The sequence below is a fragment of the Carcharhinus amblyrhynchos genome, chromosome 12, assembly GCF_965287045.1.
Source record: "Carcharhinus amblyrhynchos chromosome 12, sCarAmb.v2.hapA, whole genome shotgun sequence".
Lineage (NCBI taxonomy): Eukaryota > Metazoa > Chordata > Chondrichthyes > Carcharhiniformes > Carcharhinidae > Carcharhinus > Carcharhinus amblyrhynchos.
The window spans coordinates 5,797,161-5,811,984 of NC_137335.1; the positions used below are offsets into that span (position 1 = coordinate 5,797,161).

At 47.4% G+C, this 14,824-nt stretch overlaps 1 protein-coding gene across 1 annotated transcript in view; it reads right to left on the minus strand.

Moving 5' to 3' along the window:
* ism1 (isthmin 1) overlaps positions 1-14,824 on the minus strand; it is a 57,438-nt gene that overhangs the window by 10,506 nt on the left and 32,108 nt on the right. Inside the window, exons 3-4 of the mRNA XM_080199720.1 lie at positions 9,594-9,855; positions 8,815-8,958 (exon numbers count right to left, since the gene is read on the minus strand). Coding sequence (XP_080055846.1) covers positions 8,815-8,958; positions 9,594-9,855 — 406 coding nt within the window. The remainder of the gene's footprint in view (positions 1-8,814; positions 8,959-9,593; positions 9,856-14,824) is intronic.

Below are 14,824 nucleotides of genomic sequence, written 5' to 3' on the forward strand. Positions count from 1 at the left end.
TTGTACAACTTCAACCAGACATCCCAATTCCTGAATTCAATGTACTGACCAATGAAAGCAAGCATGCCAAATGCCTTCTTCACCACTCAGTCCACCCTGTGACTCCACTTTCAAGGAGCTATGAATATGTACCCTTAGATCTCTTTGTTCTGTAACTCTCCCCAATGCCCTACCATTAACTGAATAAGCCAGGCCCATGTGCATTGACCAACGGGACTTGGAGTTGAGGACAAAGGTTTCACACACCCACACAAGAAGCAAAAAATCAAAAAGGGTGCAAAGATCCTGGGAGAAGTGAGAGAGGGGTTAAAAAAACTGAGGACAAGGAGAGTTAGAAATGAATTTCCCAGTAAGGGAGGAAGGCAGAGGAAGTAGGTGGTGTGCCTCAAAAAATTTTACAGCATAAAGATGTTCCATGACCTATAAAAGATTGGTAACCACTGGTTTATGTCCTCTCAGCCACAGAGCACTGAGATTCTGGGAATTATATCGCGGTCCTCCAGCAGTTTAAAGTTTAAGTTTATTGATTAGTGTCACAAGTAGACTTAGAATAACACTGCAATGAAGTTACTGTGAAAATCCCCTAGTCGCCACACTCTGGCACCTGTTCGGGTACACTGAGGGAGAATTTAGCATGGCCAATGCACCCTAACCAGCACGTCTTTGGACTATGGGAGAAAATCAGAGCACCCAGAGGAAACCCGTGCAGACACAGACAGTGACCCAAGTCGGAAATCGAACTCAGATCCCTGGTATTGTGATGTAGTAGTGCTAACCACTGTGCTACCGTGAATAAAGTATACGCTTGCAACAACAAAAAAACTGCAGCTATTTGTGAAGTGAATCTTTCATTATAGACGACACGGTGGTACAGTGGTTAGCACTGCCGCCTCACAGCGCAAGGGACTTGGGTTTGATTCTGGCCTTGGGTCACTGTCTATGTGGAGTTTGCACGTTCTCCCTGTGTCTGTGTGGGTTTCTGCTGGGTGCTCCGGTTTCCTTCCACAGTCCAAAGATGTATGGATTAGTTGGATTGAACATAAGAACATAAGAACATAAGAAATAGGAGCAGGAGTAGGCCATCTAGCCCTTCAAGCCTGCCCCGCCATTCAATAAGATCATGGCTGATCTGTCGTAGCTCAGTTCCACTTTCCCGCCCTCTCCCCATAACCCTTAATCTCCTCTCTTATCAAGAACCCATCAACCCGCTTCTTAAAAATATTTAGCGAGGCCGCCTCCACCACTTCAACGGGCAGAGAATTCCAGAGATTCACCACCCTTTGAGTGAAGAAGTTCCTCCTCAACTCCGTTCTAAACCGCCTCCCCTTTATCTTGAGGCTGTGCCCCCTAGTCCTACTGTCTTTTTTGAGCGGGAAGAGTCTCTCCACCTCTATCCTATCCATCCCATTCATCATCTTATACGTCTCAATGAGATCTCCCCTCATTCTTCTAAACTCTAACGAGTACAAGCCTAGTTTATTCAGCCTCTCCTCATAGCTCAACCCCCTCAACTCCGGTATCAGCCTAGTAAACCTCCTCTGCACTCCCTCCAAGGCCAAAATATCCTTGGATTGGATTGGATTGGCCATACTAAATTGCCCCTTAGTGTCGGGGGACTAGCTAGGGTAAATACATGGGGTTAAGGGGATAGGGCCTGGGTGGGATTGTGGTCAGTGCAGAGTTGATGGTCCGAATGGCCTCTTTCTGCACCGTAGAGAATCTATGACTTGATGACTGTACAAGTCAACACTTGGGGCAGCACGCAGGGTTACTTCGAGGTGGTCTGGAGAAGTATTTTTGAATGAATAGCAGGAAATGAGGGGGTGACAATTATTGCTGACCCTCTCTTAATTCCTTAAAATAGTCACAGGAAATGATCTGTGGACAGTGACATCTCGCTGCCTCACCCTAGCACAGACATACAGTCACTGTGCTCAGAACAAGGAGGGAGGATGTTTTAAATTAGATCTACCCTTTGTAGTTTTGTTTTGATCTAACCAGCCACAGATGAAATAATTTCTAGTTTCATTTGGGTCCTGCTACCCAACGCTGTGTCCCATTTCCATTATCTGCCCAAGGGAAGCAGACAAGAGGCAACCGATTTTCACTCAAATTACAAGAACTAAACCTGGGAGAGAACCAGGGAGAGGGTACAACATTTTCTGTACAACTGAGTAATTTCTTAGGCCATTTCAAGGAGCAGTTGAGAGTCAACCACATTGCTGTGGATCTGATATTACACACAGGCCAGACTGGGCAAAGACTGCAGATTGCCTTCGCTAAAGTTTCTTATATGGGCAGCACAGTGGAAAGCGCAGCTGCCTCACAGCACCAGGGACCCATGTTCAATTCTGGCTTCGGGTGACTGTCTCTGTGGAATTTGTACGTTCCCCCGTGTCTGTGTGAGTTTCCTCCAGGTGCTCTGGTTTCCTCCCACTATCCGAAAAATGTGCGAGTGGACTGACCATGTTAAATTTCCCCTTAGTGTCTAAAGACGTATGGGTTAGATGGATTGGCCATGGTAAATTGACCCGTAGAGTCCAAATATATGCAGGTTAGGTGGATTGGCCATGCTAAATTTCCCTTAGTCTCAGGGAGATTAGCAGGGCAATAGACCCTGGGTGGGATTGCTGTCAGTGCAGGCTCAGTGGGCCATATGGCCTCTTTCTTCACTGTAGAAATTCTATGATTCTGTGATACATCAGTAATATATCCAATGGACAAAGTTATTGGAATTTTGCACAAGAATGCAGACGAAACACAAACAGGAGTAACATTTTGATGTTATAGACCAGCATGAAATGGCAGATGATAAACTGACTGCTTATTATACACATCACTCCCTATTTTTATTGGATTCAAATTCCACCATCTGCCATGGCAGGATTTGAACCGGGGTCCCCCAGAACATTCGCTGAATTTCTGGATTAATAGTCTAGCGATAATACCACTAGGCCATCGCCTCCTCTTATTTCAGTTCTGAGGATAGATTGGAGAGGTTGGGACCTGTTCTCCTTGGAGAGGAGGCAGCTGACGGGAGATTTGACAGAGATGTTCAGAATGACGAAGGGGCTGGGCAGAGTAGATGGGGAGAAACTGTTCCTGTTCGGAAAAGAATCGAGAATGAGAGGGCACAGATTTAAAGTGATTTGCAAAAGGAGCAGACGCGATGTGCTCACAGCGAGTAGTTGGGGTCTGGAATGCACTGCCTGGGAGTATGGTGGAGGCAGATTCAATTGAGGCATTATAGAGGGCACTGGATGATTATTTCAGAAGAAACAATGTCATAGAGTCATTGAGGTTTACAGCATGGAAACAGGCCCTTCAGCCCAACTTACCAATACCGCCCTTTTTTATAACCAGCTATCCCAGTTGCCCGCATTTGGCCCATATTCCTCTATTCCCATCCTACCCATGTAACTTTTTAAAACATCATTCCCGCCTCTACCACTACCTCTGGCAGCTCGTTCCTGACGCTCATCACCCTCTATGTGAAGAAATTGCCCCTCCGGACCCTTTTTTTTAATATCTCTCTCCCCGCTCACCTTAAATCTTAACGTGTAGAGGAATGGGGAAAAGGCACCAAGTCATGTCACTCATTTGGAGAGCAGGTGCAGACATGATGGGCCAAATGGCCTTCTTTTGCGCTGTAACAATTGTGTGGTTTCTTGGAGCCAGACTGTCAGATGGATGCTGTGCCAGACTGATCTCTCCAATCGGGACAATTAGTCTAGCTTGTGATGAACAGCTTGGCTACAGAAAGCCAGATTTTCCTTGGGCTGTATGGTTCATTAGGCATTCAGCTGTTTCCTCTATCCTGTCTGTAAGGTTCTTACAATTAGATTACTGAGAAGGAATGCACAGAGGCTCAGAGAACACCCAGGGAAACCGTTCCAGCTTTTTGTCTTGAAGGAATGGCCAATTATTGAAATTTCACCTGTTGCAGGAAGAAAAGCTCTCATATTTATTAGAAAAACTTGTTTTGCAACCCCGATGTTTTGCTTTGTTCTTCGACAGGACACGGGCATCGCTGGCTGGGCCATCAATTTTATTGCCCATCCCTAATTGCCCTCGAGGAGGAGGTGCTGGGCTGCCTTCTTCAACTGCCGCAGTCCACAGGCTGTAGGTACACCCACAGTGCTGTTAGGGAGCAGGATCTTGATGCAGCGACAGTGAAGGAACGCCAATGTATTTCCAAGTCAGGACGGTGAGTGGCTTGGAGGGGAAACTTGCAGGTGGTGGTGTTCCCCATGCGTCTACTGCCCCTTGTCCTTTGAGGTGGTGGAGGCTGAGGGTTTGGAAGGTGCTGTCAAGAGAGCCTTGGTGAGTTGCTGCCCTTACACATGGTATATAGAGCTGCCTCCACCACAAGTAACTGGTGTCCCAAAGCACTTTACAACCAACGAAATACTTTGGACGTGTAGTCACTATCAGAAAGACAGCAGCCAATTGGCCATTCATGGGACTTTGCTTTGTGCAATTAAATAAGCAATCACATCTTTAGGTGTTGGCTGATGAATAAACATCGGCTAGGACACGTGAATCTCTCCTACTCTTGCACACTGCCATCAGTGAGAGGAGGAAGGATGTTGTAGGTTGATACTCAAAGCTGATTGGTCACTTTACAAACACAACTTCCTTGGCCATCAAGTCCTGGGGTGGGACTCGAGCCCGGAGCTTCCGATCAGAGGCAGGGACACTACCCACTGCGCCACATAACCCCCTAACAACGGTGTAAGGACCCGTAAAAATCAGTTTCAACCAATTTCCATGGGCGGCATGGTAGCACAGTGGTTAGCACTGCTGCCTTACATTCGCCAGGGACCCAGGTTCGATTCCTGGCTTGGCTCACTGTCTGTGCGGAGTCTGCACGTTCTCCCCATGTCTGAGTGGGTTTCCTCCATGTGCTCCGGTTTCCTCCCACAGTCTGAAAGCCTTGCTGGTTAAGTGCATTGGCCGTGCCAAATTCTCCCTCAGTGTACCCGAACAGGCGCTGGAGTGTGGCGACTAGGGAAATTTCACAATAACTTCATTGCAGTGTATTTGTAAGACTAATAAATAAACTTAAACTTTCCAATTTGTATTCCATTCCCCTGTTTATGAAAGCTAAAATTTGCCTTTTCACGGGGTTATCTATTAACATTTAACATTATATTTAAACCTCAGATCGCTCTCAGTCAATCTTCCACCGAGTGTGAACTCACATTCTTTGTTTATCTTCTCAGCATGCATGACTCACATATCAAATTGCATTTGCTCCTGTCTATCTATAACTGCTTCACCATTTCTCAAAGCTCATCACCTTAGCCTCGTACCCCTTACAATCACTTACACATTTACGAGGGAGACAACTGAAATGAACTTCAGCGGGTCGGAATTTGGGGCTGAGGTTCCGTTTAGATCAGCAATGACCTTATTGAATGGCAGAGCAAAATTGAGATTGCTTTTCAATTCCAGATTTTCATTAATCTTATTAAATTCCACCAGCTGCCAGGGTGGGATTTGAACCCGTGTGCTCAGAGCATTAGCCTGGGCCTCCAGATTGCCAAATCCAGTGGTATTTACCACTAAGCCGCTGTCTCCCCACACAACGTACACATTGTAACACTGGGTACTTCAAGAGCAAAGGTTTGTGTCATGGCAAAGCATACATCAGGTTAAAGTTTATTGATTAGTGTCACAAGTGGGCTTACATTAACACCGCAATGAAGTTCCTGTGAAAATCCCCCAGTCGCCACACTCCAGCGCCTGTTCAGGTACACTGAGGGAGAATTTAGCACAGCCAGCACACCCTAACCAGCACATCTTTTGGACTGCAGGAGGAAACCGGAGCACTTGGAGGAAACCATGCAGACACGGGGAGAATGTGCAGACTCCACACAGACAGTGACAGGGGCAGCACAGTGGCACAGTGGTTAGCACTGCTGTCTCACAGTTTCATGGACCCAAATTCAATTCTGGCTTTGGGTCACTGTTTGCACTTTCTCCCCGTGTCTGCGTGGGTTTCCTCCAGATGCTCCGGTTTCCTCCCACCGTCCAAAGATGTACAGATTAGGCGGATTGGCCGTGCTAAATTGACCCTAGTGTCAGGGGGATTAGCAGGGTAAATATATGGGGTTATAGGAATAGGACCTATATGGGATTGTGGCTGATACAGACTCAATGGGCCAAATGGCCTCCTTCTGCACTGTAGGGATTCTATGATTAACCCAGGAACTGAACCCGGGTCCCTGGTGCTGTGAGGCAGCAGTGCTAACCACTGTACCACCAGGCCATTATGTAATTGGCTACCATTCCCTCAATGGCCTCCTTCTGTGTGGGAACCCCATTTTCTTCTTTTTATTCCTGAAGTTCGCACGGATGTCTCCATCATATCATTCAAGTGTACCTGTGAACCCCTGAACCCAGACTGTGAGTACTGCAAGGCTATACAGTCAAAGGGAGAGTACCACACTCAAAACCAGATTTGGGGGTCAGGGTTTCCTGAAATGACAACACCACCTTACATTTATGTAGCACCTTTAACATAGTAAAGCATCACAAGGTGCATTTGCAAAGAGAACTGAACACCAAGCCATGGAAGGAGACCCATAAGAAACACGTGAATGTAAGGAATAGGAACCATTCGGCCCCTCGAGCTTGTTGTCCTTCAACAAGATTATGGCTAATCTGAAGTTGCCCTCTCGCCCATTTTCCTTCCTGTCCTCCCTAACCCCTGACCCCACTATCCCTCAAAAAACCATCTCAGCCTTGAACACACCCAATGCTTCCGTCTCCAAAGCTCACTTGCTGGGATAGAAAATTCCAGAGATTCATCAACCTCAGAAGAAATTCCTCCTCATCTCCATCTTGAGTGGGCAGCCCCTAACTTTGAACCCACGTCCCACTGTTGTAGACACCCCAACGTGGGGAGACGTTGAGCCGGCTTTATGGTTCCTAGTGGGAGATGTGAATCCGGCGGTCGAATGTTCATTCTGTTTCGGAGTTTCAGTTTTCCTCCGTCTTCCTGGTCCCTCGTCATTATCCCATGGCCTTGGGGCCTGGGTGCAAAAACACGCAAGGTTGGGGCCCCCACTGTGCGGGCCACAGGAAAACCTTCTTCCTTCCCACTTTTGTGTGGTGAGGCAGGTTTTTCAGACTTGAGGGGGAAGAAGCATGCTTCCTTGGAGAGTTTCCGACCACTGAAGGAAGCCAGATGAAGAGAATCAGTGCAGACCTGATGGGCTGAATGGCTTCTTCGGCACTGTAGGGATACTAAGGTTCTACGAATCAACAGCATTCCAAAAGATAACTTGTAAAATGTTCTGACACTTACAAATGTCGCTATCAGCTAGCGCAAGGGCTCTTTTGGAAACATTCCTACTACTGGGCCAGGTTCAAGTTCCCAGCCAGGACTTGGTGGCCACGGAAAATTTTTCTAGATGCGGTTCAGCAAACTAATAATCAGCCCAGGAATCCTTCCACCTGCCTCCTCACTTTTCCCCAAAGGCAGAAAAATGTTTGCATGGACATATGTTAAAAAAAATTAAAAGACATACTTTAGCATGGATGTGATTCATCATAGGTCTCTATCTGACAAATGTATTATGGTCTTATATTACTGCACTCTTCTGAATGTCCAAAGTGCAATTATGCATTAAATAAAGATCTTAGAACTGTCCCATCAGCCTCTGCTGTCATGTTTTATACTGTGATTTAAATCAACTGTGTTTCTTTTCATAAAAAATCCCCGCTTTTGAAGGTTGAAAAAAATCTCTGCACCTCTCCATTGATTGGCAAGTACGTCGCATTGAAATGGAAATGGAACACTATTCTGCTCTCTATTTTTCAGGTAATATAGCTGGAAGCTTTTGTTATGTCAACTGAAGCCATTCTGAATGCTCGGTCAGGTTTCAAAAACTCAAAATGGCTTCAGCCCAATAGGTGGCCTATTGATTAAATAACAACTGAAAACCTTTAACACCCTGTAATAACAGAATATACCTTTTCATGTGGTTCCCTGTTTGTTTACAAGTCTAATAGGCATTTAAAGGGGTACCATTCTTCTGAAATTTATAGTTTATTTATAAGTAGGCTTACATTAATACTGCAATGAAGTTACTGTGAAAATTCCCTAGTCTCCACACTCCAGCGTCTGGTCGGGTAACACTGAGGGAGAATTTAGCACGGCCAATGCACCCTAACCAGCACGTCTTTCGGGCTGTGGGAGGAAACAGCAGCACCCGGAGGAAACCTACGCAGAAATGGGGGAGAACGTGCAGACTCTGCACGGTCACTCAAATTGGGAATCAAACCCGGGTCCCTGGCACTGCGAAGCAGCAGTACTAACCACTGTGCCACCATGCTACCCATGGACATTGGTTAAAACTGATCTTTATGGGTGCTTACTCTATTGTTAGGGGATTAAGTGGCGCAGTGGGTAGCATCCCTGCCTCTGTCTCGGAAGCTCCAGGTTCGAGCCCCACTCCAGGACTTGATGGTCTAGGACGGTGCTTTTGTAAAGCGACCAATCAGTTTGAATATCAGCCTACAAAATCCTTCCAACGCGCACCAATGGCAGTATGCAAGAGTAGGAGAGATTTGCGTATCCTAGGTGCTGTGAGGCAGCAGTGCTGACCGCTGTATTTTACGACATGATGGCGCTACATCAATGCAAGTTATTACGGCCTTTCGAGTACCTAAAATTGCACGCCAACTGCTTTTAATTGCCGCCTCGTTTTGTGAGCACCCCCATAGCGCACGTCAACTAGAACGCTGGTTTTTAAGGACGTGTCCGTGAGATTAGTAGGTGTACTAGGAAGTAGAGTTACTGACCGGGACAGTTTGGCATGTCACAGGACCGCGACTCAGTGGCAGTGCAGGCGTAGCCGCAGGACCTGGTGCGCTTTTGGTTGCCACTGCCACAGGTCACGCTGCAGAGTGACCAAGTGCTCCAGTCGCCCTCGCCGTCTGCGTAATCTACATGAAAAGAAACAAGCAAGCACGCTCACCATTAGCTGCGATGGGACGGGTAATTGGGACCACATGCTCCCCTCGCTACTCAGCCCCAGATCCTGCATGCCATTCAAATAACTTTCACACACACACAGCCGTACAGAAAGGAATTGCTTGCACATTTTTTTTTGCTCTTGTTCTCTCAAGCCAAGGCAGCTGGGGTTTTGTTTTACAGCTGCAAATCTTGATTATGGAGTCTTTGTTGCCTCTCTCTCTCCACACCAGATAGACAGCAAGTAAACAAAAAAATGCATTTAGCAGCAAGGTGCGAGTGTTTGCTTTCTAATTACTCTGGGACATTACAAAGGGGAGACACTGATGTTCGGGGGAGAGGTGGCAGGGAAGAACGATCAATGTCAATTTTTCTCACTCAAGTCATCGAGGCAATAAAAAATACCAGCAATTATTCACAGGGGCCCTTGCCACATGGAAGCAGATGTTCCCGCAGCGTAATGCATCAATCAGTACCAGAGAGTGTATTCCCACCGTACCTATTTCATTTCACTTGGCTTATCTCCAGCAGCTCTCTTTTCAACTTCTCGATTTCACCCCCCCCGCCGCGCGCGCCCCCCCAAGACGAGTTAGGAATCTGGACCTACCGTACTCAGCCTGCCCCTTGGACTGCCACCTCCGATCGGTGACCGCGCCTCGATCCCAGCCGCCCACGGGGTTCAGGAAATTGCTGTCCTCGCCGGCCTGGGCGCTTTCCTGATCGCCGTCGCTCCGGGCGGCCGTCGCCGACGCCGACTTCTGCCACCAGTTCCGCCAGTCGGACGACGGCACGGGCCAGCTCGGCTTGGTTACCCTCCGCAGGTCTCTCTCCGCCTCAATTTCGGTTCCGTCAACCACCTCAATCGTCACCTGCGCAGTTCAGAAAGGCCCACGTTATGGCGAGCGTACACCTCTCCCAGTCAGACAGACCCAAGCTCACGTCGCAGAATTGTTACGGCACAATAGGAGACCATTCAGCCCATCAAGTTGGTACTGACCCTCTCAACGAGTATCTTGACTTCGTGCCATTCCCCTGCCTTTTCCCCATATCCCTGCACACTGTTTCTATCCATATAATCATCTCACGCCGTAGTTAAAAAACTGCACTACAGAAACCCTGGTTAAGAAAGCCCCACCAACGCCTCTACTTTCTCAGGAGACTAAGGAAATTTGGTACGTGCACTATCACTCTCAATAACTTATACAGATCCATCATAGAAAGCATTCTTTCTGGTTGTATCACCTCCCACTCATTACACCGTCTACACTTCCCACTGCCTCGGAAAAACAGCCAGCATAATTAAGTATCCCACGCAACCCGGACATTCTCTCTTCCACCTTCCCCATCAGGAAAAATAGACAAAAGTCTGAGGTCACGTACCAACCGACTCAAGTACAGCTTCTTCCCTGCTACTGTCAGACTTTTGAATGGACCCACCTCGCATTGAGTTGATCTTTCTCTATACCCTCGCTATGACTGTAACACTACATTCTGCACTCTCTCCTTTCCTTCTCTATGAATGGTATGCTTTGTATAGCACACAAGAAACAATACTTTTCACTGTATGTTAATACATGTGACAATAATAAATCAAATCAAAATTAAAGCCCTTTTGAATACCTTGATTGAACCTGCCTCCACCACACTTCCAGGCAGTGCATTCCAGACCCCAATCACTCGCTGTGTGAAAAGATTTTTCACATCACATTTGCTTCTTTCACAAATCAAATTAAGTTAAAGTTACAAAGTTTATTTATTAGTCACAAGTAGGCTCCTATTAACACTGCAATGAAGTTACTGTGAAAATCCTCTTGTCGCCACACTCCGGCATCTGTTCGGGTTACACCGAGGGAGAACTTAGCACGGCCAATGCACCCTAACCAGCACGCCTTTCAGACTGTGGGAGGAAACCTGAGCACCCGGAGGAAACCCATGCAGACACGGGGAGAACATGCAAACTCCACACAGACAGTGACCCAAACCGGGAATCGAACCTGGGTCCCTGGCGCTGTGAGGCAGCAGTGCTAACCACTGCACCACCACCCACATTAAATCCATGCCCTCTCATTCTCAACCCTTTTACGCTGTCCAGCCCCCTCACGATTTTGAACATCTCAGTCAAATCTCCCCGTGTTCTTCTTCTCTCAAATGAGAAAAGTCCCCAGTCTGTCTTCCTAATCGAAATTGATACTGAATAAGGACCAAAACTAACTCCAACAGTGACTCTGAAATGTCCTGAATAGTGTGGAGCTAGCATATTTGCATGTTCAATACAAATTAAATTCACCTCAGAAATTTCAGCCAAGTCAAGTGCCCTTTCAACACTTATTACCAGTCAAACTCACTGGTACTGAAATCTAACTATTGTATTATAACATTCCTTTCCTGGCTTGGGTTATTGTCTGTGTAGAGTTTGCACGTTCTCCCTGTGTCTGCATGGGTTTCCTCCGTGTGTTCTGGTTTCCTCCTACACCCCAAAAGACGTGTTGGTTAGGGTGCATTGGCCGTGCTAAATTCTCCCTCAGTGTACCCGAACAGGCGCCGGAGTGTGGCGACTGGGGGATTTTCACAGTCACTTTATTGCAGTGTTAACGTAAGCCTACTTGTAACCCTAATAAGTAAACTTTAAAAAACTGAATCTGCTTCTTATTTAGTAATTTGAGGGTTAAATCTTAGACCCAGGACTCCAGGAAGAACTCCCTCCGTACTGCATTGGAATGCCAGCCTTGAGTTTTGTGCGAGAGAGAGTGGGATTTGAACCCTGTGACTCAAGAGGTGAGAACGTTACCCACTGAGCCACATGGCGTGTGATCAAAGCAAGTCTGAAAAAAAAAAATCTGCGATTTAAAACAAAATACCAAGTCCATGATTTGGCCAGGGTTACGGAGCCAATTGGAACAATCATAAATCAGATCTTATCCTCACTCCATCGAGCGCTCAAAGGGCAATGAACTTTTCTCTGGGCCCGCACCAAGAAGATTGTATCTCGGGCCACATCCTATCCAAACAAACATCAGCACTGACCCACGGGCCAGGCTTAATGAAGGACTTGTGCCAGCATCATCACCAGAAAGAGGAACTGTTTCCTTAGGATGGGGGAGGAACAGGGGCCTGGAATTTCCAAACCAATGGGAATGCAACATACAGGGCAATGTGGAAAAGCTAACGCTGTGTGAATTGGGAGACTGAACACAAGACTTCTTAAACTTCCGAGAGACAAAAAGGTGCAAAACTCTGGGTGTTGGCTGGAAAAGCCAGTGTGATCAGTTTGCCCATTTAACATCAGCACAAGTTGGCCAGCTTTTCGAGCCGGTGATCCAGAATGCAATGAGTGTCAAACGATAAGCACGCAGTTGGAGTTCTTACGCTCCTTCGCCAAATCTTACAGAAGCACCATTGAAAGCAGCCTTTCCGGCTGTGTCAGAGCTTGGCACAGCTCCTGTTCTGTCCAAGGCCGTTAGAAGCCACAAAGGATTGCGAAAGTAGCCCAATCCATCAGGCAAACCAGCCTCCCATCCATTGACTCTGTCTACACTTCCCGCTGCTTCGGGAAAAGCAGCCGGCATAATCAAGAACCCCACGAACCCCGAACATTCTCTCTTCCACCTTCTTCCGTCAGGAAAAGGATACGAAAGTCTGAGGTCACGTCCCAACTGACTCAAGAACAGCTCCTTCCCTGCTGCCATCAGACTTTTGAATGGACCTACCTCGCATTAAGCTGATCTTTCTCTACACCCTCGCTACGACTGTAACACTACATTCTGCACCCTCTCCTTTCTTTCTCTATGAATGGTATACTCTGTATAGCATGCAAGAAACAGCACTTTTCACTGTATCCCAATACACGTGACAATAATAAATCAAATCAAAACCAAGATGAACCAATATGCACCAGTAACAGTTTTGTTTGATTGCTTTGGTGAACACAGGTTCCAGTTACCCGCCATTCTAGAATTGCTGCTCCAGTCCAACTCTGACCTCTCTGAGACCGATACATGTTTGAGGACCGATCCATCTCCTGTTGGCGAATGGGAATTGACCGAGCTGGAATTGGCTCCTTGGACCTGACAGGAATCATGGGGTTCAGGTGGGTTGAGGTGGCACAGGTGGGTGGCACGGTAGCACAGCGGTTAGCACTGCTGCTTCACAGCTCCAGGGTCCTGGGTTTGATTCCCAGCTCGGGTCACTGTCTGGGTAGAGTTTGCACATTCTCCTCATGTCTGCATGGGTTTCCTCCGGGTGCTCCGGTTTCCTCCCACAGTCCAAAGATGTGCAGGTTAGGTTGATTGGCCATGCTAAGAAATTGCCCCTTAGTGTGTCCAGAGATGCTTAGGTTAGAGGGATTAATGGGTATAATACATAGAGATAAGGGGGTAGGACCTGGGTGGGATTGTGTTTGGTGCAGACTCAATGGGCTGAAGGGCCTCTTTCTGCGCTGCAGGGCTCTATGATTCTATGTTTACCCCACAGTCCATTTCCACTTCATCATCGGCCTGGCAGATTTTAATTGCTGTCCTCGCTGTTGACACAATTCTCTACATCATAGTAAATACCATACCCAGCTATATTTAGGAAGAAGGGGACTGGCTGTCATCTCCAAAATAATTCACCAACTCAAATCAAAAGCATTTACCTCTGTTATTTCCAGCTCATTTGCCCTCAGCAAAGGTTACAAGCCGCTCTCAGTTACAATCATTCCCACTCATTAACACTACCAACCCCCTCTGAGAGAGTGGCAGGGAAAGGTTGCTCCAATGATAATCAGCCTCAGAGTCTTTTTGCTAAGAACATAACATAAGAACATAAGAAATAGGAGCAGGAGTAGGCCATCTGGCCCTTCGAGCCTGCCCCGCCATTCAATAAGATCATGGCTGATCTGTCGTGGCTCAGTTCCACATTCCCGCCCTCTCCCCATAACCCTTAATCCCCTCTCTTATCAAAAACCCATCAACCCGCGTCTTAAAAATATTTAGCGAGGCAGCCTCCACCACCTCAACAGGCAGAGAATTCCAGAGATTCACCACCCTTTGAGTGAAGAAGTTCCTCCTCAACTCCGTTCTAAACCGCCCCCCCTTTATCTTGAGGCTGTGCCCCCTAGTCCTACTGTCCTTTCTGAGCGGGAAGAGTCTCTCCACCTCTATCCTATCCATCCCATTCATCATCTTATATGTCTCAATGAGATCTCCCCTCATTCTTCTAAACTCTAACGAGTACAAGCCTAGTTTATTCAGCCTCTCCTCATAGCTCAACCCCCTCAACTCTGGTATCAGCCTAGTAAACCTTCTCTGCACTCCCTCCAAGGCCAAAATATCCTAAGGCCTGTACCTGGTTAACACCCTCACCTGGGACTCTGGTCCCAGAGACTTGAGCATAAAAATCTAGGCTTGAAGCTCCAGTCAGGCCAAATCGCCATAGCTCCAGGTGATCGGAGGCCCCTTTTGAGGGGGAGAGCTGATTGGTGGTGATTTAACCCCAGGGTCACCTCATCTCAGGTGAGGGGCAAAGGCGGGGCCCCTCGTGAATAACCTCAGCCGGTACGGGAATCGAACCTGCGCTGTTGGCGTCGCTCCGTATCACAAACCAAACATCCAGCCAACTGAGCTAACCAACTCCCAGCACAGCACGGAGAGAGTGCCACACACTGTCTTTTGGATGAGATGCTGAAATGAAGGCCCCCATCTGTCCTGTCAGGTGATATGTAGAAGATCCTATTCCTAAGGCACCATTTTCAAGAAGGAAAGCATGTTTTGGGAGGGAGGGGGGGGTGCAGTCATGCTCTGTGTCCTGCCCAAGATTTATCCTTTAACCAGCATCGGTGGCCCATCGAGCCTGCACCAA